The sequence below is a fragment of the Bidens hawaiensis genome, unplaced genomic scaffold (assembly GCF_021521415.1).
Source record: "Bidens hawaiensis isolate Kalapana, Puna unplaced genomic scaffold, B.hawaiensis_p1.1 tig00004618_1, whole genome shotgun sequence".
In the NCBI taxonomy this organism is placed as follows: Eukaryota; Viridiplantae; Streptophyta; class Magnoliopsida; order Asterales; family Asteraceae; genus Bidens; species Bidens hawaiensis.
In genome coordinates, this window is record NW_027491282.1 from 1,668,779 (window position 1) to 1,694,774 (window position 25,996).

The window sequence follows — 25,996 nt, forward strand, 5'->3', positions numbered from 1 at the left end:
CGGCACATTGCTTAACACCACTAACATGCTCGACACTTACTTCTTCACGATCAACACATTCTCGAATGTACTGAAACCGAGATTTAATGTGTTTGGTCCTTCCATGGAAAACCGGATTCTTCACGAGTGCTATTGCTGATGTATTATCGATACGTAACACCACTGCTTGAATTTCCTTGTCGAATAACTCACTTATCAAGTCCCTTAGCCAAACCGCTTGACACGCGGCTGCGCTTGCCGCCATGTACTCCGCTTCACACGATGAGAGTGTAACCGTACATTGTTTCTGAGAACACCAAGTAATTGGTGAAGACCCAAGATAAAATACGTGCCCCGTAGTGCTTCTGCCATCGTCTTGGTCAATGCTATGGCTACTATCACTATAAACAACTAACACGTTTTTCCCACGAGTGTAAGAAATACCAAAACTAAGAGTACCTTGAATATACCAAAGAATTTGCTTTATAAGAGTTGCATGAGATTGCTTCGGGTTTTGCATGTACCGACTTACGACTCCGACCGAATACGCCAAGTCGGGACGAGTTTGTAAAAGGTACCGGAGACACCCGACAATCTTTCGATATCTCGTAGCATCAAAATCTTCTTCATCTTCAAATTTAGAAACTTTTATACTCGGATGCAATGGGATTTGAGCAGGATTGCAAACCTCCATTCCCGCTTCTGCTAAAATTTCTTTGCATATGCTTCTTGCTTAATTTTTATCCCATCCTTGCTTTGTGAAACTTCAGTTCCGAGATAATAAGTTAGCTTTCCCAAATCCGACATCTCAAAGTTTAAAGCCATCTTGCGCTTAAACTCCATTATTAATTTTAAATTGGAACCCGTCACGATTAAGTCATCAACGTACACACCGACTATTAAAAGATCGGCTCCAATTTTCTTTCGGCATACCGATTGTTCTTCTATGCACCGGTGAAACTTCAAATTTAACAAAATACCGTTCAACTTTGTATTCCACGCCCTCGGAGCTTGCCTTAAGCCGTACAACGCTTTGGATAATTTGTATACTTTGTGTTCTTCACCCTTTTTAACAAAACCAAGCGATTGAGTAACAAAAACTTGTTCTTTTAACTCGCCATGTAGGAACGCGAATTTGACATCGAGGTGATGCAATTCCCAACCTCCATTTGTTGCGAGAGATAATAATAAACGAACCGTTTCGAGTCTGGCCACTGGTTCGAAAACCTCGTCAAAATCGACTCCGGGTTGCTGAACATAACCCTTTGCCACGAGTCTCGCCTTGTGTTTATTAAGCGAGCCGTCCGTGTTTCTTTTAACCTTGAAAACCCACTTTAAACCAAACACCTTTGCACCACGTGGTAACTCGGTCAACGTCCACGTATTATTTTTATTAATCGACTCAATTTCGAAACCCATTGCTTTCACCCACTCTGGTTTCGATTTTGCATCATCAAAACAAACCGGTTCATCATCAGCAAGCAATAACAAATCGTCATCAATTATACTCGAATTCAAGACATAATCATTAAAATGTATCGGGGTAACCGTGGCTAGAGAAGATCTCCGAACAGCTGGCTCAGGTGTGACCGTGTTGCTTGTACTAGTCGGGCTTGTTGGAGCATTTTCGACTATTGTTTCTTCATCGCCTTCTTCACCCCGTCACCACTTGAACTCGTAGAGTTTGACTCGAGGCTCGACCCGATGTTTTCGGTATTAACGGTTCCTTCTCCGGTGTCAATTTCATCACCAAAGTTAACCCAAAACATGCCAGGTGCTCGATCCTCCTCGTCGATTGTTTCGGTACTTTTACCCCAATTCCAACTTTGTTTTTCAACAAACATCGTGTCACCCGCTCGACTCACAACAATTTTCTTAGTCGATGAATTATATAAACGATACGCCGCCGAACCTTTCTCGCTTCCGAGATAAACTAAACGAGTCGAACGATCGTCTAACTTCTTAATATTTCCCGCAACTATTTTTGAATACGCAACACATCCAAAAACTTTTAAGAAATTTAAGATCCGGTTTCTTTCGTTTTAACATCTTATACGGTGTTTTGTCTTTTAACGCTCGAGTTGGAATTTTATTAATCACGTCGGTCGAATGCCTCACCGCTTCACCCCACATATAATTCGGAACATGTCTCACTTTTAATATGCTCTGAGTCATATCCAATATCGTGCAGTTCCGCCTCTCCACAACACCGTTTTGTTGAGGTGTATATGGAGCGGTTAAATGCCGAATAAACCCCTCGTTTTCAGAGAACCGATTGAAATCACGAGAAGTAATTCTCCTCCTCGATCGGTTCGAAACGTCTTTTCTCACTATTTTCCGCTTCTACCATGACTTTAAATCGCTTGAAATTCAAGTCAACGAATAACTCTCGTTTATATTAATCAGAAAATATCACTCTAAAAACTGATTACAAACTATCAAACCCTAAAGCACGGGTATTTATAATCTAACCTATCACGTTTAGACTACAACTAGGATTGCTAAATAATAGGACATAATAATTATACTAACAATTAAATCTAAGCACATTTAATTGTTTATAATTATCCACTCCATATTTAAATCTTGTTACCTAACCTTGCACGTCAAGTAACGATCTTGAACCGAAATTCCCAACAAAATCCACATGTTTAGAGCCCACTTTTAGGTAGATGTTGAGAGAGAGTATATTAGTATATAATCGGGGACATGACATGTCCCAAGAGGTTCTAATTTTTATTTTTTTTGTTCTATTTTGTAAGTTTGTTTGTTATTTCTAGAGAAGTTGGTCAAAGTTTCGTTCCATGTATAAAAGGAAAGTTAAAACCTTAGTCAATTTGTTATATGTGGATTTACCCTATGATTCACCTTTGTAATAATATAATCTATTTTTGATACTAATCTTCAATTCGTAGTCAATATTATTATTATTATTACTACATGTAGTTTGTCTCATACCCTACTCAAGACACAAAATAGATTTGAAGGTGTTTGTAATAATGCTAAAGACAAAATAAAGTTTTGACTAAACAAGATTCTTAAGATTGATCAAATAGACAGACAACATTGATACATTGAACCAAAAGTCACATGGCAGGAATTTTTGTTTTATAAGGTAGTTATTGTCATGTTAATCTTGACAGTGGGCTCCCTAAGATGTGCGATGAAGAAATTCTATTCTATATGACTGGGTTAGAGATGTCTTATGAGATGTGTTTAGGCGTGCAGTGATCTCAGCCAAGAAAGAAGCACCTGTTAACTTTTTGACTGATCCGCGAGAAGGAAGATCTACCCTGCGTCCGGCGGACGTTCTTGTGTTTGGCTGGGCATGGGGTAAGCATGCGTGTGTTGGCCTCACTGGGGTGTCCCCATTGGTGGGGCTGAGAGACAGTGGCTTCGTACCGGGACAGGCGGTTTGAGTACAGTATCTAGGAAGGTTTCTAAGCATGAGACATCGTGTTTGGAGAATCAGCACGTGCTCATTCCATTTTCCTTCGGCACATTTGGATCCCTACCTCCCGAGGCAGTTCGCTTCTTGTAGCGGGTGCAGAAGGTGGTCCACAGTGACTCGCAAAGCCCGAGGAACCAAGGATTTATATTTAGCAGAATAGGCTTTGCGATTCAAAAGGGGATAGCGGCGCAGCTTGTTGCTCGCTTACCCATTATCCAGATGTAGCTCGATTTGTGTTATATAAGAATTCAATAAATGGAATCATTAGATTTTTGTACGCTTTTATTTGTTCTAGATATCCTTGTACAGGTATAATAGTATGTGAATATGTGCAACTCCAAAATATTATTAATCTAATAAACGTGTATTCTTAGGGATGAGATTGGTATCATATCCGTACCAATACAGGTATTGAAAGTACATGTATCGAATATCAATAAAACTAAGTATCACACCAAATTTACTGGTACGGTACATGTATTTTGCTACGCCAACTGCTTCAATATCGCTTTGCTTATTTTTTTTCTTTCAAATCTCCAATGATCTTGGTATTGATACCATTACGAGTAACAAAACTGAATCGGCATTTAATAAACCATAATACCAAAAACCAAAACCCTTCCTACCAAAGTAAACAATAAAACCGTGTTGTTTACTATCTTGGTAGGAAGAGTTTTGGTTTTTGTTAAATGAAATTTTTAGTTGAAAAAAACAATAAAATCATATACATTCGTAATCAATTTAAGTAAATACCAAAAAAGGGAATATCTCATACCTCTACGGCTCTACATTATCTCGGTAGGAAGAGTTTTGGTTTTTGTTAAATTAAATTCTTAGTTGAAAAAAACAATAAAATCATATACATTAGTAATCAATTTAAGTAAATACCAAAAAAAAGGAATATCTCATACCTCTACGGCTCTACATTATCTAAACGGGTACCAGATAACGAAATACACGTATCCATATCCATAATTACTGTATACCAAAATGCTAAAATCTTGATGCGAGTAAAGGTATTCAAGGAAAAAATGTCATCCCATCCAAAAAAAACTCAAAATAACCTTTTAGAAAAGAATATATAGGCAACATTTGTAATCGTTTTGAGCCCAGTATTAATAAAAATATAAACTATTTTGGATCAACCAAAGTACCAAACGGTATCTGTACTTGAGATTTTGACTCACACCAAAGGACCCATTTTAACAGAGATGGATAAAATGCAATCTTATAATATTACTGTTAATGATCAAACATATTATTTAAAACAATTTTATAATCTAGAGTTTTGCACTGCTCTCTTACAGTCTTACATAATCAACTAAAATTGCATTAATAATAACAGTAACAACCAACAAAATAATTTCTTCATCCCCTTTGCTAATAAGAAGACAATATCAATGTTAGGATAAATACAGGAGTTAAAAGAGTTTGAAGCTCCTGAAGCTGACACTCGACAAGAACATGTTATGTTGATCAAACATACACACAGACCAGACATCAATCAAACAAAAAAATCGGTTTATATCCTCAAATCGGTGTTACATGATCGAGCAACCACCTTTCTCCTCGGTTGGTTGCACATTGGCTTGCGGATACCTGTTTGGCTCGTTCGGGTTGTATGTAAACTCAGTCGTATCAAGCCCGTACTGTTTCAAATAGAAATGAAAATATCAAGGGCCGGTTCATAAATAGGTCCATTTGGAAGCGCATACACATTTATTTATGATTAGATTAAATGTTTATTAGACTAGAGCTTGTTGGAAAATCAGGCCCTTGATCGAACACAAAACACATGGCATGAACAAACTTGTTCGATGATGACCATATTTATAGCTAAACAATCTTGATGAACAAGTAACACAATCCTAATTGGACTCTAATCCAAACAAATAGATAAATTAATAAAGCCATAAGATAAACATAAACTCATAAAACTTTAACTAACTCAATTATTTATTGTTAGTTAGGGTTCCAGCCCATGTAGTTGGTTAAAGCCCATGGGCCTGTTACTGGTTAGAATTAGGGTTTGGCTTGTGTATATATAGACAGGTCCCCCCTTTGTAATATTCACTCATTAATAAAACAGCCATTTCATTACATCATCTCATTCTTTACATGGTATCAGAGCTACGGCTCTCGATCCAAACCCTAGCCGCCATCCGACCCGAACTGAATCTGATCAGCCACCACCAGATCTGAAACGAGCTCCGACCACGTTTTACCCTCTGCTCTGTCACGAAATCTTTTTTCGAGACGTCACACAATCACACCGCTGCCACCATTGTAACCGAGATACCTCATTTTAGCTCACCAGAAAAACCGCCACCGTACCACTGCCCCACGCGCCGCCCATCCACCACTGCTGTTCCCCACGCGCCGGCGCGTGCCCAGATTTCCGGCCACCGGATTTTTTTCCAAACTTCTTGTATTTTCCTTCTGGTCCTCCCTGTGTTAGTTTTTCGAACCGACAACTTTCTGTTTGCTGTCATCTAGTGTTGCCGGTCTGCCGCTGTCGGAATCTGTTTCCGGCCTCCACCCGCACTCGTAACTGTTCACAGTCAGAAAAGTACATTTTTCAGTTCCGTGTATTACTATGGGCGACAATAAATACACGTATACATATACTAAGGAGGAGCATGTTCTTATTCAACAGTTTCTTGCCTCCCAACTGCCTCATCCTCAAACCAACTCGGCACATTCAGGTAAACCTTCTAGCCTTGACTTATCATGGGTGATTGATTCTGGAGCCACACATCACATGACTAGGAATCGGGGTACGTTTTCTAGTCTTCAAAATGTTTCCCATGCACTGGTACGTCTTGCCGATGGATCTTCATGTCCTATTCTCGGCATAGGATCCATCAGCAACTCGGAAAACCTAAAACTGTCTTCTATCCTATTTGTTCCTAACTTTCCTACCAGTCTTTGTTCAGTGAGTCAGATTACCAAACAAAACAACTGTTCTGTGACCTTTTACCCAACTCACTGCGTTTTTCATGAACTAGGAACAAACCGGGTAATTGGTATCGGTTTTGAATCAGGAGGTCTCTAACGTATATCCCCGTTTTCGCATCCTGTAGCAAACTTATGTGATTCCGCTGTCAGGGAGGCTTATTGTCGGTTAGGCCATCCCTCTTTAACGGTTTTGAGACAAATGAGACCCGATCTTTCTGTTTCTAATGATTTTCATTGTGAGTCATGTGAGCTAGGTAAACACAAACGTCGTTCTTATCCCCCAAGAGTGTCAAATCGCACCGATTTCATATTTGAACTTGTACATTCTGATGTATGGGTCCTTGTCGAGTTAAAACCACATTGGGTTTCCAGTACTTCATCACTTTCATTGATGATTATTCTCGTGCTACTTGGGTTTATCTCTTGAAAGCTCATAGTGAAATTAATTCCATTTTTCGTGAGTTTCAATCTTATGTCCAAAATCAGTTTAACACATCCATTAAAACCCTACGCACTGATAATGCAACAGAATATTTCTCTAATGAATTTTCTACATACCTTAAAACACATGGCATTGTTCACGAGTCTTATTGCCCGTACATGTCTCAACAAAATGACGTTGCTGAACGAAAAAATCGCCACTTATTGGATATCACACGCGCACTCATGTTTCAGTCGCATGTTCCTGATAGATTTTGGGGTGATGCTGTTCTTACAACATGTTATCTCATAAATCGTATGCCCTCATCTGTGCTTGGTCAAACCCCGTTTTCTGTCTTGTTCCCTAAAGGGACTCCCTTTCCACTCATGCCTAAAATTTTCGGGTGTGTAGCGTATGTGCATGATCATCGTCCGGGTCTTAGTAAACTTGCACCTCGAGCCATTCGTTGTGTCTTTCTTGGTTATTCTCGAGTCCAGAAAGGGTATCGATGTTACAACCCTTCTCTTCAAAGATACTTTACGAGTTCTGACGTCACCTTTCATGAGTCATGTTCCTACTTTCTCGAGTCTTCCACTTCAGTTTATGACTTGTTTCCCGAGACTGATATACCCGAGTCACACATTATCCCCACCTATCCTGTGTCAGTGCCTTCCACCCATCCGGTCTCTGCTGATTCTGACCCACTGACATAACCTCCGCCATTATTTTCACATAAAAAGGTAATGGTCAAATAACAGAGACAGCTGATTCACAACCAGTCCGTAACTCCGGAATGTCCTCAGCTCCTCCGCCTGCATCCGAGCAATCTACACCCCTAACTGATACATCATTACCCGATACTACCCCCGATACACCCGCATATGACCCTCCTGGTGCACCATTACCTGATATACCTATTGCCCTTCGCAAAGAACCACGACACTGCACCCGTTATCCTATTCAGGATTACGTTGGCTACTCTCACCTATCTCCTGAGGCTCATGCCTACTCCACTACCCTTGATTCCTACCCGATTCCCAAGAATGTGACAACAGCTCTCGCTCACCCAGGATGGCGGATGGCAACAGGCTATGGAAGACGAACTTGGGGCCCTCAGATCTAATCATACATGGGATCTTGTGACGCTTCCTGTTGGGAAGCGTATTATTGGCTGTCGTTGGGTGTTCACAGTTAAGCTACACCCGGATGGTTCTTTACATCGCTTGAAAGCGCGGTTGGTCGCTAAGGGGTATTCTCAGGCATATGGCATTGACTATGATGAAACTTTCTCCCCGGTTGCTAAAATGCCATCTGTCCGTATCTGTATTGCCCTTGTTGCCATTAATCATTGGCCGCTCCATCAGCTAGATGTCAAGAACGCCTTCCTTAATGGTGTTCTTGAGGGGGAGGTTTATATGGAGCAGCCACCAAGTTTTATCGTCGAGGAGGAGGCCTCAAAAGTTTGCAGGTTACGTCTTTCTCTGTATGGTCTTAAACAGTCTCCCAAGGCACGGTTTGGTCGATTTTCTAGTGTTACGGGACAATTTGGGATGACTCGTAGTGCTTATGATCACTCTGTCTTCTTTAGACACCAAAAAGGCCAACGAATTATTGTAGTTGTTTATGTGGACGATATTATAATCACGGGTGATGATGAAGTTGGGATTACCAAACTCAAACAGTTTCTTCAGACTCAGTTTCAGGTTAGCGACTTAGGTCGACTGAAGTACTTTCTGGGCATAGAGGTATCTCGCTCTCCACAAGGAACACTTCTCTCTCAACGGAAGTATGTCCTTGATATGTTGACCGAATATGGCTTACTAGGCTGCAAGCCACTTGATACTCTGATGCTTCCTACAAAGAAGCTCCTCCCGGAAGAAAGGGATCCAATGAAGGATCCAGAACGACACAGACGATTGGTTGGTAAACTTAATTATTTGACCGTCACACGACCAAATATTTCCTTTACTGTCAGTGTTTTGAACCAATTTATGGCGGCACCATACACTGGTCACTGGGGTGTTGCCCTTCGTGTCTTAAGACCTCACCAGGTTTGGGTATATTATACTCCGATAAGGGTCATTACCGTGTGGGTGCCTTCACAGAGAAGGAGATGGTCGGATATCAGGGTTTTCAGATGCAGATTGGGCAGGTTTTCCGATCTCTCGGCGATCTACCACCGGTTATTGTGTGTTTGTTGGAGGAAATCTTGTATCATGGAAGAGTAAGAAGCAACACACGGTTTCCCGGTTGAGTGCCGAATCGGAGTATAGAGCCATGGCAGATGTAACATCAGAGATGACATGGGCACGCCGTCTTCTCATAGAGTTCGAGGTTGTTTCTAATGACTTGATGCGGTTATACTGTGATAGTTAATCAGCCATTCACATAGCCAAGAATCAAGTATTTCATGAGAGGACAAAACATATTGAGGTCGACTGCCACCTTATCAGAGATCGAGTAGTAGGCACACAAACAGATCCTCCATCCATTCAACCAGTCCATGTGAAGACAATCTTTCAGCTAGCAGACATTCTAACTAAACCGCTCTGGAAAGCTCAGATAGATTTTATTTGTAACAAGTTGGGCATGATTAACATCTATGCTCCAACTTGAGGAGGAGTGTTAGTTGTATTTGTTAGGGTTCTTGCCCATGTAGTTGGTTAAAGCCCATGGGCCTGTTATTGGTTAGAATTAGGGTTTGGCTTGTGTATATATAGATAGGTTCCCCCTTTGTAATATTCACTCATTAATAAAATAGCCATTTCATTACATCATCTCATTCTTTACAATTATATAATTATCAAACCCATAATAACCAAAAGACCAAAAGGCCCCTGAACTATTAAACTTATAACAAGATTAGTCTAACAATAGAGCTCAGTTAAGTTGAAAGGTCAAATACATGATATATCAGTCAGGGGTGTCCATGAAACTAATATAATTGAAACGTAACTAAAACAACCTAAACGGAATAACCGAACCCAACAAAAAACCGACGGTTTAGTTTTATGTATTAAAAAAAACAATTTGTCGGTTCAGTTTGCTATCAACCAAAAAAATCGGACCGAACAGATTGGAACCGAACTGAAAAGGCCGATTTCAGTAATTAATAAAAAAGTTTATAAATGGTGTAGTCCATGCGTAATATTCAATTAATCATTCACTAACTAAAAAGTTTAGGTCCAAAATTACGGTTTTAAATTCATATTTTCAGGACACTTCTCTTTTGACGCAAAATTTTCAAGCCCAATTGGTGTAACCGAAAAAACCAAAACCGAACCGAATCAATTTGGGTTATATTTTAGCTCAAACGAGTGAGTCAAATCCAAATGCTCCGCCGTTCCAAAAAAGCAAGTCGTTTTAATTGTACTTATGATGCATATAATCTGTTCAGTTATTTTTAAGTTGAGTGTACTTATACTGCATACAACCTATTGAGCTATTTTTATGTAGAGGTTTGGATTATTAGTATCATAACATGGTAGAATATAGTCATATACACACCTTTTCCCTCATTCGTGTACTCCATGCATCATTTCTGCTTGGACGGCTATCAAGGGCTGCAGTAACAGGAACACCTGTAGCGGGAACTGGTTGGCGGCTGATTAATGGCTGTCGTTGCTGCCTGGGGCCTGCTATGTACTCGTCATCACTATCATAGTCTGGTTGAGCATTTGCAGCCCGTACCATTAGAGCTAACAAGAATACAATACCCTGCAAATCCATATGAAATCAATATTAGAAATATTATTTTTCAATATTATGAAATAAGGTTACAAGGTAAAGATATTATTGATGTACCTCCAATATAACAGCACCAAGAGCCACCCATCTGCATATTTCCCAATTCTGCTCCAGAAATCGGTAAATCATATCGAATTTTCCAGTTTCATCAACCGGGATCTCCTGATGACATAATTATGTTTAGACATTTAATTATATATGAATACGTAATATTGAAATTCATAGCAAACTCACATCTCTCCAGCTTTTGTCAAAGAAGATGAAAGCAGCACATCCCAATTCCACCAGGATTAACAAGAATATAAGAACAGAATACTACATTGCCTTAAGGAAAACAACGATATAAGATATAAAATGGATCACTTTGTTATTACTAAAGATACTTATACTATGATTAATGGGGCCGTAAAGTGGAAGGATACACAAGTTAGGCAACATCCACTGCGGGTTGCTGCTCCAATGCAACCGAAAATAGATATAATAAAGATAAGTGCACCAATTCCAACAAATAGATACATGAACCTGCACATAACAAGCAATATTAATCAGTTACTATAATTTTAGTTATCTTTCTAAATTCCAATTCCCTGATACTCTTTTTAGCGTCTGCCAACAAGGTTTTTTGTCTTGTTTTCCATATAAACATCTATATGTTTAATCAAATGCTTTAAAAGCGAATCATCTTTAATGTTATTTATAGGAGCGGTTGGTGTTTTACATCAATTAATATCATAAAATATGCACAACAGATCACCATATTGTTCTTTTTAGTCAGCAAGTTATTTTTATTTTAGATAACGATTTTGCACAACAGACTGTTGTGATCTTGGAAATAGTTATTATGGATAAACTAAAAGGCAAGCTAGTTTTTTGTGTGCTCAACTTTTATGACTTGTGATATGCTTTCTGATCTCAGCATGATTAATGCCAAAAAACATAGCAATGTAGGAACATGTGCTAAAAATTCTAGTTTTGGTTGCTTAATCAGCAACCTAAGGGTTATGTGTCCCACCCTTACAAGTAAAAAAAAAATATATGGCAGGGATTAAACGTGATTAATCATGTTTACCACATAGTCAAACTATTGTGCAGACACAGTTAACTGTTATATCAAATTCTCATTTGGCCCAGAGTAATGATGTTCTAGGATTTATTACTTGATTACTTTGAGCCCAAAGTACAGCATTCAGAGATGGTCATAAGTCTAAACGCAAATCATGTGACTTTTTGTTTATTGCACATTCAATATATTGGATTAATAAGTACATGGGATAGATGATAGAGATGATTTATCATCCAATTGATAGCTTGGTTTTAACTCTCTTTTAAGAATAAACTACAATTTGAATGAGTAAACTTTTAGCATACCGATTGATTGACTTGAAACGATAAAGAAAAAACGATTAAGACAGACAGATTTCAACCATAATGGTGTTCCCCTAATTCTCCTTCATTCTTTTTTGCTTATTTTTGGCCTGCTAACCTGTAAGCTACTACTTCAAATTGAACTTTCAATTTTTAAAGGGAGTTTAACACTTTAACCAAATAATCTTCTACATGATTAACCATCTCTACCATTTACTTAACCTCGTAAGTCATACAGAAAGCTTTTAGCAGTAACTTTATCCACCAATTTCCTAAAGAGCATTATATCCTATGACCTTTTAGCACTTACTTTAAATGTTTCTAAACCATCTAAACATGTAGCTGAAGCTATCTAAACACAATTGTAAGCCTAGATGGAATATTAAAGGAAAAAGATATGCATAAATGATTCATAAAACAACAAATAGCAGCATACGGCATACCAAGCAGTAGGCAAGTTATCAAATATGCTGATGCGTGACAGTGAGACAGCCATTAACATAGGGCGTCCAAGCTTAATCAGTTCTTCATGTGGACCATGTGGAGGTTCAAATTCTTGATCCCTTGCATTTTGGTACATAAGAAACATGTATACCCCATATGCCACCATTGCTAGACCAGTAAGTGTCAATAAGAAGTTCAGGAGCTTCAACAAACACTCCAAAAACCCCTTACAAGCCATACTTGTCTTATTTATCTTGAACTTGCTCAAACCAAAAATGTTATGATCTTATCAATTACTTCAACCCTACATTACAACAGCCAAAAAAGCATTAAATTCAATATTAGACTATTAGTTAAGAGTAATAGTAGCATAGAAATAAGAGAAAATGAGAACAAAAACACAAGATGGAGATAGAGGAACCAGAGATGAATTTAGTGAAACGGGACATTTATGGGCAAATCAGGGCTGTAAACGCACTGAACCAAACAAGGCCTTGTTCATGTTCGTTTGTTAAGATTCTATTGGACAAACAAACGGTTTTTGCAAACAGCTAACCGAACAAAACTTTTTGTCCATGCTCGTTCATTAAGCAAATAAACTTGTTCGTGAACACAAACAATGTTTTATCTGATTTGGCAAACCGTGGATGGTCAGCGTCAACAGTTCACCCATGACCCAGCTACCAAGTTAGTGTTGGTGTTTTATTTAACATTCATATTCATATGTTAATTTTAATTAAGTTAATCACGTAATACTCATACATATTTTTCTATTTTATAGTTAATAATTTTGCTTAAATCTATGATAAGATTAGAAAAGCCATTATAAAGGATTAAAACCCTTTAATGAACAAACATTAACTTACATATTACCGAACGTTCACGAACACGGCCTCTGTTTGTGTTCCTTCATTTAGCTAATCGAACGAAATTCCTTGTTCATGTTAGTTCATTTATTTAACAAACAAACATTAACGAGCATAAACGAACACATTATCGAACGCTCATGTTCCTTCATTTAGTTAATTGAACAAACATAAACAAACACATTATTGAGCGTTTACAAAAACAATTAAACGAGCATGAGCTCTGTTCGTGTCCGTTCATTTAGTTAATCCAACGAAATTCTGTTAATGTCCGAACATAAACTTCCTGCCGAACAGTTCACCGGCATTAGTGCAAATTGAACAATCAATTACTCTACATATACCTTCATTAACTTTTCAGTTAAGCGAATAATAGAATTGATAACAACGTACACACTCTAAACCTAAACAGTATGTACAATTACGGGAGCTAAAAGTAACAAAATCGGCGTAATCTTCCGAAACACGTAATCATGATTAATCTTCGTGAATTTTATAAATATAAATCAACGCATTCATAATATACGTAGAATGCAGATCCGAAATTGAAATGAATTGACGATCTAAGGATAAACAATATAGATATAGCATTAATTACAAAATTGAGATATGCAAAACCTAAGGTAAAATAATTCATGAATGATGAATACAGATTGAAGGTGAATTGAATTGAGAGGAGTACTTACAGATGAGAGTGATTGATTAATCGCTGAGATTTGAAAGTGGAAATTGAGAGGAGAGAACGTGGATTGGTGGAATTCAATTGAAAACAATAAAACAAAAGAAAAGAAAACTGGTGTGTGGGGGTGAGAATAATAATAATAAGAGAAATATGCATTTTGTCTCCCTGGTTTATATCGTCGCGCGATGGGTTAGCCCCTGAAAAAGATTTTGCGAACTTTGGGCCCCTATGTTTCTCCGGCGGGTTCTTCTGACTCCTGCCGTCAGTTGACTGTTGGTATTTTAGTAATAATACCAACATATTAAGGGTATTTTAGTAATCTTCTTCTAATAAATAATAATAATAATAATAATAAGCATCATCATCATCATGTAGATAAAAAGGAGTAGCAGCAGCTCAAATCCAAGATTTCATATAACAAATCCTAGATTTCAAATCCTAGTTTAATAATAATAATACTATTATTATTATGTAACATCAGCAACAACTCATCATCATCATCATCATCATTAGCTCATCTTCATCATCATCAACCTTAAACATACTTGATCCTCAAACCCTAGATTTCATCACTCAAACTCTCAGATCTCTCAAATCCCACCACCAATCGCTTCAATAATTCAACCACCGCACCCATAAATCATTCCGATCAAAACCCCTAACCTCCGGCACCAAGCCGCCGCCACGGCAGCCACCGCCGCCATGGATTCCGGCCATCTCGTTTTTCCGGTCATCTCGTTTTATCGATCATCAAGGTCACGGCAGCCACCACCATCTCGTTTTTCCGGTCATCTCGTCGGCATAACGGCCATACGCGACCGATTTCCGGCGAAATTCGTTGGCCAAAGAAGTATCAACAAACTTCTAATCTTTCACTACAAGTTTCAATATTTATAACAATGCTCATCGGGATCTCGCCTTCAAAACTGTTACTAGCAACATCAAAAACTTCTAATCTTTCACTACAAGTTTCAATATTTATAACCTCTGGATCAAACCGTTACCGAAATTTGATGGTGTATGGGTGGGAATTTGATGGTGTATGGGTGGTGTAGATGATATATTGGTGATTATTAGTGATGACAATTTTCTGGAATTAAAACTTAGAAACCCTAATTATAATTGGGAAGATGAAGTGATAAAAGTGATAATATATAGTTTAGGTTGTATAGCTATACCAAACACTAACTTAGTTCAACTGGTTGTTTTGGTGGATTGATAAACCGGAGGTCTTGGGTTCGAATCCCGGCATTCACATGGTTTTGGGTGATTATTTTTAAAATGAATTAAAGGCTTAGGGGTAAAAACGTAACTTCAACATTTTTTAACAGGTCAACGCTTGGTCAACTGACGGAAGGGCACAGACTGCTCCGCCAAAATTTCACAGTGGCAGAACATTCGCAAAATCTTTTTCAGTGATTTACCCATACAGCGACGATATAAACCAGGGAGGCAAAATACAGATTTCTCTAATAATAATAATAATATTGTTATGAAGAAATGGAAATAAATAATAAAAAATAATAATAATCTTGTAATTCAATTGCTGGTTTTAACTGTAAGGCTTGAGTTTTTTAATATAGACCTAAGTTTTATTTGGAAATTGCCAATAAAGAATTTGAGCTAAGCTTTGTGAAGTTGTCAGTTCAAATCCCGGTTCACTCGGGTTTTAGTCCTACCGTGTGTTAAGTCAGAGAGTTTGCTCTTGTGGTAGCACAACGGCTATCAAGTGACAACGACGATATGTTTCTTTAAGGGAACATCCAAACCAAACTTTGAAACTAGTATGAGCTTGGTTAAGATAACATAGTCTAGCCAAATTGAGTCAACGGGGTTCTCCATATTAAAAAGTATAGTGTACTAAGAAACAAGAAAGTCATCGTTCCAAAATAATAAATAAAAAATAAATTGTTGGTTGTAATTGTTTTTTGTGTGTGGACTAGGGTGGGTAATGATACCGGCTAACCGTTGAAATACTACTTTACAGTAGGGGTGTGCATGAGTGGGTTTGGTGCGGTTTTAGGACAAACCCATAACCATAACCAATATGTCGGTTAATATATAACCATAACTGATCCGTTATGGCGGTTTCAGTTAATCGGTTTTGAAGGTTATAGCGAGTCGATTATGAGTCGGTTAACCGTGACCAAACCAATGTATAATTGAGCCTAAAACTTTGATACTAAAAATATAAAAATGACATTCAACTAAATATATAATTCTTAATATTAATAATATATATATTCATCAAACAAACGATAAATGGATTAACTCTTTAGTAAAATTAAATCATATAGTATTAAAATGAGAGCGTTATTAGTTTATTACATTCTTTAATTTTCTCCAAATTATCAAAAATGTGTCTAGTTATACTCCATAAAGTTGAGAATTTTGTAAATGGGGCGGTTTGGTTTTGACGGGTTTGAAATTATCTTTAATCAAAACAAACCCGTATTTGGTGGTTTTCAAAAATTAATTAAACCGACCCGTTGGTTATGTCGGTTATTGGTTAAAATCGGCTCGGTTATTTCGGTTATGGTTCGGTTAATGGTTATGGCGGTTAATTTGCACACCCCTACTTTACAGTTTGGTGTAAATTATTTTATTATTTCATTTGCTTTTGGATGTGGTAATAATCATGCTTGGTTACGTGAATTTGATCGTTTTATATTATAACTTTTTTATTTTTTTAATGCATCACTTAGTACTAAATAGTACATGCACTGATGCACGTCTTTGACATCGCTCATATTAGTCGTTTCAGCTTTTAAACAAAACGTTTGGTTTTAGATGATTTCCGTTAAACAGACCTTTTTGGATTTCACTTTTAAACAATTGTATAGTGTCGGATCAAAGTAAGCGGCATGTATTGCCTCTTAGTGAGTTAGTGATGGGTATATAACATGAACTTAAATGATAAGTGTTTATTTGATGTCATAGTTTTTCACATGTAATGTCTTTCCGAATCATATAACTTCTTTATTCTTACTAAGATTTGTTAAATGAAACATTATCTTAAGGTTAATAAGAATTTCTTTAAAATTATTGGTAAAAACAAAGGTAGAAACGTAATTGTGTAATCTATATTATAGTTTTTATAGATTATGACTTTAATGATAAATAACACATAGTCAAAAGTGACATTTGTATAGATTGTCATTGTATACCTCGTCATTTAAATTTAACATGTTAAATAATTGAAATATATTTAATACATAAACACTGATTACAAAGACAATGTCAACTCACAGATTTCTTTCTTTACAATTTTCAAGCTACATGTGATTCTCAGTCATACATGCATTGCAAAGACACGTTATTTATTTAAGTAGAACCATGAAAGTCTAGAAGGTATTTATAAATTAAGAAACTCTACATTTAAAATCATTATAGAATAGACACATGGTCTGCACAAAAATTAATACAGATTGCATATAGTTTAATAGTTGTATATGCTTAGGATTTTGCATGAGTGAAACAAAACGTATACACTTATATTTGGTTGTTTGAAATAGATACCTAGTGACTTTATCAATATGGGCCATATTCTTTAGGCGTATGATTTTATTAACGGTCTCATCAGTCAATTTTATGTCAATATGCCACATCATACTAGTCGTCTAGTTTAACACAAACTCATACGGCGTATATAATGTACAATTCTAATAAGTTATACGACCTCATATGACCATTTTCCATGTGTCATACGACCCGTATGACGTCAATAATTTCTCTATAGTGTATTGTGTCAATAATGCTCATTTAGAATCCTTTCAAATATATGTACACATTTTGTACATAATGCGAGAAATGGGCTCAAAAATCATATATCCGTTAAAATGCCGTTGGATAACACGAGAAATGAGCTTTATGACTACACCCGGTTTTTGTAAAAAATCATAATTCTGACTTGGCGTCACGTGACACATAACGTCTGGTAGTGGAGCTTTATGACTACACATGGTTTTAGAAATTCGAATGAAAAGGCGAACATAGCTTTTTAGTTAAAGGGCCAATCATTATGTTTCTTAGACAGAGAATAACAATAATGAAAGGTAGTGTCCTTGAGATGAATTGCTTATATAAATAAGTTTAAAAATTTAGGACAAGTGATATCGATTTCATTTTTGTTACAAACAAGTAACTATTGATTATTCAAAATCACAATAATTTTATAAATCAGACTGAGAGTAAAAAATTCAAACAAACACATTTGATTAGAGGTGAACAAATCGAGTTTTTTTTCATAATCTAGTTCCGGGTTTGGTCTAGAAAGTCAAGAACCGGGTCTAGTAGAAATCGGTTCCGGATATGGCCGGTTTTGACAAGTCGGGTCCCAGTTTCGACCGGATAGAGGTGGAACCGATTCCGGTGGTTCACGCTTTGTTCCGTGTACAGTTTATCTGAGGAACTGGAACTTGGTATGTACCCGTGGGCAGTGTTGCAAAAACCCCGACTAGGCACCGATTTATCCCCGATTAATCGCTAGTCCCCACTTCACTGATTAATTTTGGGCTAGTCGGCCAATTAATCGGTTAACGGTCAAATCCTGCCAAAATCGACAATTTTCGACAAGATTCCGACCAAAATCAGTGGTATCCGGCAAGATTCCGACCTAATTCAACTATTTTCGGCGAATTTGCAGCAAAAACTAGCGGTTTCCAGCGAGATTCCAGCCAAATTCTGGCCAAAATATGTTTGTGTACGCATAAAACTGAAAATTACATATAAAAATGTGTATGTATAAAACTGAAAAATATACATTAAAGTCCGATCCGATTAATCCCGATTAATCCTGATTGCCACCCCACCACCCGACCACCGACTAGCGATTTTTGCAACACTGCCCCGCTGCCCGTGGGTAAGCCGGTCAGGTAGGAAGAGTCGGGTTACTGGTCGGATCCGGAACCGGGTTTTAAGCGTCATTTTTCATTTTGTTTATGCCCAAGTATACATTTTGCATTTTGTAACCCTACAACAATAATGGTCCTTGATATAACAGAAAAGAAAAAACAAATACATACACACAACTGCAGTAGTCCAAATCCAATAATGCAAAAATAATTCATATAAAGCTAAACAATAAAAACAAAAATAACCCTGCTAGAGGTAGTAAGTTTACAAACACTTGAAATAACTTATGATCATCTTACATCTACAAAACAGACCCATAAAGATATGCAAGTTCCATTTCGAACCTAACGCAAATCTCGATTTTGTTGACTTTGACTTACATTAAAAACACTAGTTTGTTGACTAAAATAACATATCATTTATTAAATTACTCACTTGATGTGTCATTCCCAACCCAATATTGTTTAGATGCCACGAAGATTTTCTTGGGGACAAAGGGTCCGTCTTCATGATCCAGTAACTTAACATCCCATCTCATACCTGCTGCAATTTTCATCACCTTGGTCAACGCGTCCACTTCGTCTCTCAGAATCACTACACCTTCCGGTCTTAATATTCGGTCCATTTCTAGAAGGATGTCTTCCAGATCACATCTGTTCAATAATATTTTTTTTTAATTTATCTGTTAGCTGATTTACCTTTTAAGTCACACAAATTATACTCATTACTAAAGATTGATACACTTGCCTGTTTTCATACAGGCTGAATACACCATTGCCATGAATGAGGTCATACGTTCTTGGGTAAGTCGAGAAGCCTTCACACCTAATAGACAGGTGACAGCTATTAGAATATATCGCACACGACAAATTTAACCAGAACTGTATGAACATGTAAATAATTCTACACATTAAGCAGATAGTATCATTAAAGGTGTCAATTTGGTTTTGTATATGCCTAAAACCAGTCAAATGAGAATTGTAAATGAACCGAACAAACACGAAGAGCATATTTGTGATTGTAACTTCAACTGAACAAACAATTTTGAAAGCAATTAAACAAACAAGGTTTCCTTGTTCATGTATATTCGTTAAGAAGACAAACATCTTCGTGTTCGTTATGTTCGTTCGTTAACAATAATATAAACGAACAAACATAATTGAACATATATGAAAGAACATAACTGAGCTAAAACCAGTAAAAAGTAACGCGAAGAACAATGTGCTGGGCCTAAAAAGTCATTAAAACCAGACTAAGTTGTAATGGACCAAACAATTTTAAATGAATATAATAAATAGTAATGAACGTTAACGCACAAATTTTAACAAACGTAAATGAACAAACATAAATGAATTTTAATGAACGAGCGTTCATCAACATAAATGAACGAATGAGACGTGTTCATGTTTGTTCAGTTTTCAGTTAACTAAATGAACAATAAAATTATGTGCGTTTGTTTATTAAATAAATTACATTCTCGCCAAACAGTTCAATTCTTCACGAACTGTTCATACCTAGGTGGAAAGTTGCCCAAAGTCTATCTGATTCACACTTGGATAATTATTGTAAGGATATAGTTTTTGCAATCATAACTAAAATGGGCAAAAAATGGAACTCACAATTTATTAAGAACTTCATAAAATGGACAAAAATTAAAATATTTATGGAACTCACCAGTCATGATATATACCGATAAGACCTCGTTCATAGACAACACCTAATGTTTTTGGAGCAATAGTGGGGACCACATTCATCACCCACAATTTATTTGAGTCAACTGCTGCAGCAAAACCTCCAAGGCCAGCATTCATATCCATAATGTTCCTGTATCTTGAAGTGCCAATTAACCGATTTGCCCTTTTGTAAGTACCAACGTACTTTTTCCAAAGTTTACTATCTTCTTGATAAGATTCAACAGATATATCTGGAACGAGTCCTTTAGATACCCGAGGCGGCACTGCTTGTAGTCTTGCTGGGAATTTCTTTAACTCCCCTGCCGCCACTTCATTAGCGTTCTTGACTTTGGGGTAGGGAGTTATACATGCTTCCATTTCCTTGTACCTAAATTACATGTAACACAACTTAATTATTTTGGGAAACCGAGACTACAAATCACTAATGCCTGTTCAATTATGATATAATGTAATAGTAAAATTGATCTCTATCAAATAATTTAAGAACTCTTAACAACCAATCATTTTATTTATTTATTTTATATATCTAGTATTTAGTAATATTTGAGGGTGTCATTTATTATAAGTATTTTTGTGACTACATATATGTAAATTGGTTGTTACACATATATGTAATTTGGTTATTACAATTTACACATGAAAGCATGTGATTTAGTCTTCAGCACTTCGGTAATAAATAAAATAACTATGCACATTCCAAATATAGCTGAACATGAAGCACAGAACAACAAATGTTTGTAATAATGTGTCTGTTATTTTTTTGTTCAACTATAAAAAAAATAAAAAGAAAATCTAAAAGGCTCAGTGACTCACCAGACATTATCAGCATCACTGGATTTACAGAGATCTGCAGACTTCATTTGGCAAGATTCAGCATTTACCTTCTTTCTCCAAATAGCAATATCACCCTTCTCATATTTCTTCTCCCAGCAAAGAGATTCAGCAAGTTTTTCAATCTTTCTTTGCTCTGCTTTCAAATCCTCTTTTGTCCGTTTCCATGTCTGGTAATATGTCTTCCAATTGATTGGAGGACCCGACAAAATCCAAAATCCACCAGGTCTTAGAACTCGATCAACTTCCATTAAATACATCCCGTCTGCCCAAAATTTTAAATTCATTAGAAGAATGTATATTAACGGATTTACATTGTATATTAGATACGCAACAAGAAACACCAAACAATTACTCACTGTTTTCGCCCCATGGTATTAAACAACGTGAACACTGAGCCATATCAAATGATCTTGCTGGAAAAGGAAGTTTTATTGATCCAAGAACACCAATAATAGCAGGTACACCACGTTCTAAAGCAAACTGCACTTGCGCTTCATGGTTATCCCTTGGTGCAAATGACATTGCTAACACATTTCTTTTCATCAAGTAAGCACCCCAGCTTGCAACCTATGTTAACATTGTTAAAAATCAGAATTCTAGTTACATAAATAAATAAATAAACTTGTAAATAGACTGCTAAGTAAACCAAACCTACCCCACAACCAGTATCCAAAGCCGTTCTAACAGACCCGTCTTTAATAGGAATCACTGTTGCAAGTTCATCAATGTATGCATCTGCTCCTTGAGGAAACATAGTCCCGCCACCTGGAAACTTAAAAACATTGCCTTGAAACTCAACCCAATGTTGATTTGCTTTCTCAACAGTTAAATGTTTAAATGGCACATTAGCATAGTGAACATAATCACGCCCCTTTGGCCATGGGAATGGAGTTGAATACCCCTTTGGAGCTGGAATCAAACACTTCAACTTCTCCTCTTGTGGAGGACAATGTCTTTCTCTATACACCATGTTTTCTCTCGGGAACCGCATGGCCCTGTCTTGTTCATGGCAGGGTGTGTAGTCGGTGTATTTGGCATCACACGCTTTGAACATTTTGGACTTTGGTTTGGAAGAATCAGGAATTGGAATGCTGTGATGAGGAGTGAAATCAAGGGTTGAAAAATCATCTTCACACTCGGTTTTCTTGGTTATGTCCATTGCTATACTGTCTCCTTTCCCAAAACCACTTTTCTGCCATGTTCCTAATAAGTAAAAAAAACAGCAGAGCCCAAATACAATGATTATAGATAATGGGCTTCTTCTTCTATTTGCTGGATTGTTCTTAGACCCCATTTTGAGCTTCAGAGCCCTATAATAAAGATCAAACGTCAAAAAGAGTTAGATGAAAACAAGATTTAGTGACACATATGAAATCAATATGTTATGGTTTGTAAAGATTAGTAATACAGAGTCAAATCATAACATAAACAGAAACATAGCATTGATTATGAAAGACCTAACAGTGCATTTAATTTTGAAGTAGAATATTGTTGGGGTGTGCATGAAACCAAAAACAATGATTCTAAACCGAAATGACCAGACCGAAGCAAACACCGATGGTTCGGTTTTTGTGTGTAACTAATAACAAAAAACCAAACCGAACTTATAGAATTTGTTTTTTATTTTACATTATAAGTAATTCATTATAAATGTTTAATATACAGTTTAACCCAAATATATTATCCCAGACGTATAATAATCAATTAATTATTAACATTAAAACAACTTAGGCCCAAATTCACTATTTTTGGCCAAACTTATTTTCGACCAAAAATTTTCAAGCCCAAATGGCTAAACCGAAGCCGAAAAAACCGACCAGTTTTCAAAAACTCAAAAATAGACATTTCAGATTTCGGTTCGGTTTTATGAAGAAACAAAACTATTTTAACTCACCAAATCTCTAGAATACTTTGCTTATGGCATGCTAGAACAAAAAATGAGATCCAGATAACAAGTTTATAAGAAAAAGGCTAACTGTTTAGTAGATCAAGAAGAAAAATCACTCTTATTCAAATTTCCTGAAAAGGCATCTAAACTTATAGGTCAAGCTAAACAACTATATAACCTAATCCTACTCCAAAACCTCATCACAAACCACCATTCATGATCCACATCACATCAACTGAACACAAAAACAATCAAACAAACACAAATCTAACTTCACCAGTCCATTTCCCCAAAATAATCACCACAACAGATCAAATCAATCCAATTCACATCAGCAAATCAACAAACACATAGCAACAAGTAACCATTCATGATCCAGATCACACCAATCGAACACTCAAACAGCACAAATCTCACTTCACCAATCCATTTCCCCTAATTTACCACACAAATCACAACACATCAAATTCAGCAAATCAACAAACACATAACAAGAAGTAAATATATCAGAAACTAAAACTACCTGATCGATTAAAAATTTGAAACGCAGATCTAACTCTCACTTCATCAATCATAAAACATGAAATTAATCGAATTCACAACAGCAAATGAACAATCACACAGCAATAACCAAGTGGATTAGAAGTTGAAACTAATTAAAACTACCTGATGGATTGAATCGTAGATCTAAGGTTTAACCTATGTTTTTCCCCAAAATTGGCATCGGAGGGAACGAACGAAAGGCGATAGTAGCTTAGTAGGAGTGTGAATGAGTTACAGGTAGAATTAGAATTGATTTAATATATATATATATATATATAGTTGGATGGATTAATAATAATAATTATATAATAATAATATAGAATAGAGGATGGAAGTTGACGTAATCCGGAGAGTGAGACGACGGTCGTCGGTGGCGGTGGAGATCTGCGAGACAGCCTGGACGGACGGAGGAGATTCTAATTCTAACTCTAATAATAATAATAACTTTATATATACCATTTTGTTTTTACTTTTTACGACGTTTTTATAGCGGCCGTTATAACCATTTTGGACTTGTTTTCTTATTTCCAGTTAAATCCGGGTGTAGTATTTTAGGAAAGTTTGGTAAAAAGGAAAATGGCAGTAATAAAATATGTATAAAAATACTACTATTCTCTGCTCTACTCTGTTATTGTGGCGCAGTCGGCGGCACGGTTTTCTCAGAGAATGCCCAAGTCAAACTCTAAAGCTAGCGTAAATCTGGTTAATACAACATAGTCTAGCTAAAGTAAGGCTACGTGGCTCTCCAAGAGTCCTAAGTTGAGGTTGTGGTGACCTCAAAACACAAGTTTTTTTTTATCAAAATTGGTGAGGGGGGGGGGGGAATATTTACAAAATGGGTGATTTGAAAAGTATTTAACAAAATAGGTTTTTCTTTATAAACTTATCTTTTCACACACTTAATCTTATTTAATACAACAATTCTTATTAAAAATTCTATATAAAAAGCATAAATAAAATATGAAAAAGAAGTAATAGAACTTTTATTTTTTGTTTTTCATTTAGTTCAATAAAAATATTAAAAAAACGTTTTTGGAAACATTTTCTTATGTTCATATTTTTTTTATTTAATTATTTTAAATAAAAATCGATTGAAAACGAAATATTTTTTTTTTATTTTTATTCTCTTTTTTTTAATTACTATATTATGGCTATTTCTTCAAGTTATTTTCTTATACAAGAGTATCTAAAAATGGAGTTTGATTTAATATCCTTATTGGTATCGATATTATTTAGTCAAACTTGATTTGGTTTGCCAGAAATATGATTATACACAACTAAAACCACAAAAACAAATGCCGATACCGGTATTGATACCTATCTTCAGTCAAAATTGATTTAAATGAAATAAAATATAAAAATAAAAGTTTTATTATTTTTAACTCTTTATTTTATCTATGTTTTTTATATGAAAACTTTTAATATAAATTATTTTACTCAATAAAGATGGGAGTGAGAAAAGATAAGTTTATAAAGAAAAACTTATTTTAATAAATACTTTTTAAATCACTCATTTTGGTAAATAACCCCCCTCCCCCTCACCCGTTTTGGTAAGAAACAAAGTCGTCATTTAAAAAAAAGAATATATTTATATTTTAAGATATAATATAAATAAAATTACTACTATAATTTAGTATGTCTTATAGAATAAGTGTTAGATATTTACTTACTTAACTTAATTATTTAAAATCATTACCATTAATAAGAGAGGATGTCAAGAAACATAAATCTACATTTTTATTAGAAGTTAACATATGACAAGTCAGTTTACTTATTTATAATACTAGATTCGACCAGGATTAAGAATTATTAGTTTTTTTAATTTTAAATAATAAGTTTTTATTATTTTTTTATAGAAGAGAAAGATATGTATACCTTATACTTTTTATAAGATTTATTGTTAATTTTTTTTTAGATTTTTCTCTACTTTATAAAATAAGATTAGTAGAATTTAAAATTTTAGCTAGTTACAAACCCTTTTTTTGTTAGTGTATTTTAGAGGGTTAATTGGTAAGGTGTTAATTAACCTGCTAAGTTTAATTTGTAATTTTATAAATTTAATGAATTATTGAGCAAGATCTAAGAAAAAAGATGACATGTTTTCAATAATTTATAAATTAAATAAAAAAATTTGGTTAACTATGTTGGTTTTACCCTATGACCTAGTGATGTTTATCGTCGATAAAGGTTGTGTGAGTTAAAATTCTTGAAAGTAGAAGAATATGATAGTTTTTATGTGAGAGTAGAAGGTTAAGTGAGTTTTAAAGGGG

The 25,996-nt window shown here is 35.9% G+C and overlaps 2 protein-coding genes across 2 annotated transcripts; both read right to left on the reverse strand.

The window, feature by feature from the left end:
* Positions 1 to 4,642: 4,642 nt before the first annotated feature.
* On the reverse strand, positions 4,643 to 14,056 carry LOC143627236 (tobamovirus multiplication protein 2A-like). Its single transcript, XM_077097109.1, has 7 exons — positions 13,918 to 14,056; positions 12,365 to 12,669; positions 10,979 to 11,078; positions 10,791 to 10,871; positions 10,614 to 10,718; positions 10,317 to 10,526; positions 4,643 to 5,079 (listed from the first exon to the last, which is right to left on the reverse strand). The coding sequence occupies exons 2-7, from the start codon at positions 12,601 to 12,603 to the stop codon at positions 4,972 to 4,974; spliced, it is 843 nt and encodes a 280-aa protein (XP_076953224.1). The 5' UTR covers positions 12,604 to 12,669; positions 13,918 to 14,056; the 3' UTR covers positions 4,643 to 4,971.
* A 4,927-nt stretch (positions 14,057 to 18,983) lies between these two features.
* LOC143627334 (putative methyltransferase PMT14) lies at positions 18,984 to 24,141 on the reverse strand. Its single transcript, XM_077097185.1, has 7 exons — positions 23,850 to 24,141; positions 21,951 to 22,605; positions 21,652 to 21,862; positions 21,275 to 21,557; positions 20,442 to 20,828; positions 19,509 to 19,592; positions 18,984 to 19,420 (listed from the first exon to the last, which is right to left on the reverse strand). The coding sequence occupies exons 2-7, from the start codon at positions 22,587 to 22,589 to the stop codon at positions 19,195 to 19,197; spliced, it is 1,830 nt and encodes a 609-aa protein (XP_076953300.1). The 5' UTR covers positions 22,590 to 22,605; positions 23,850 to 24,141; the 3' UTR covers positions 18,984 to 19,194.
* Positions 24,142 to 25,996: the final 1,855 nt, after the last annotated feature.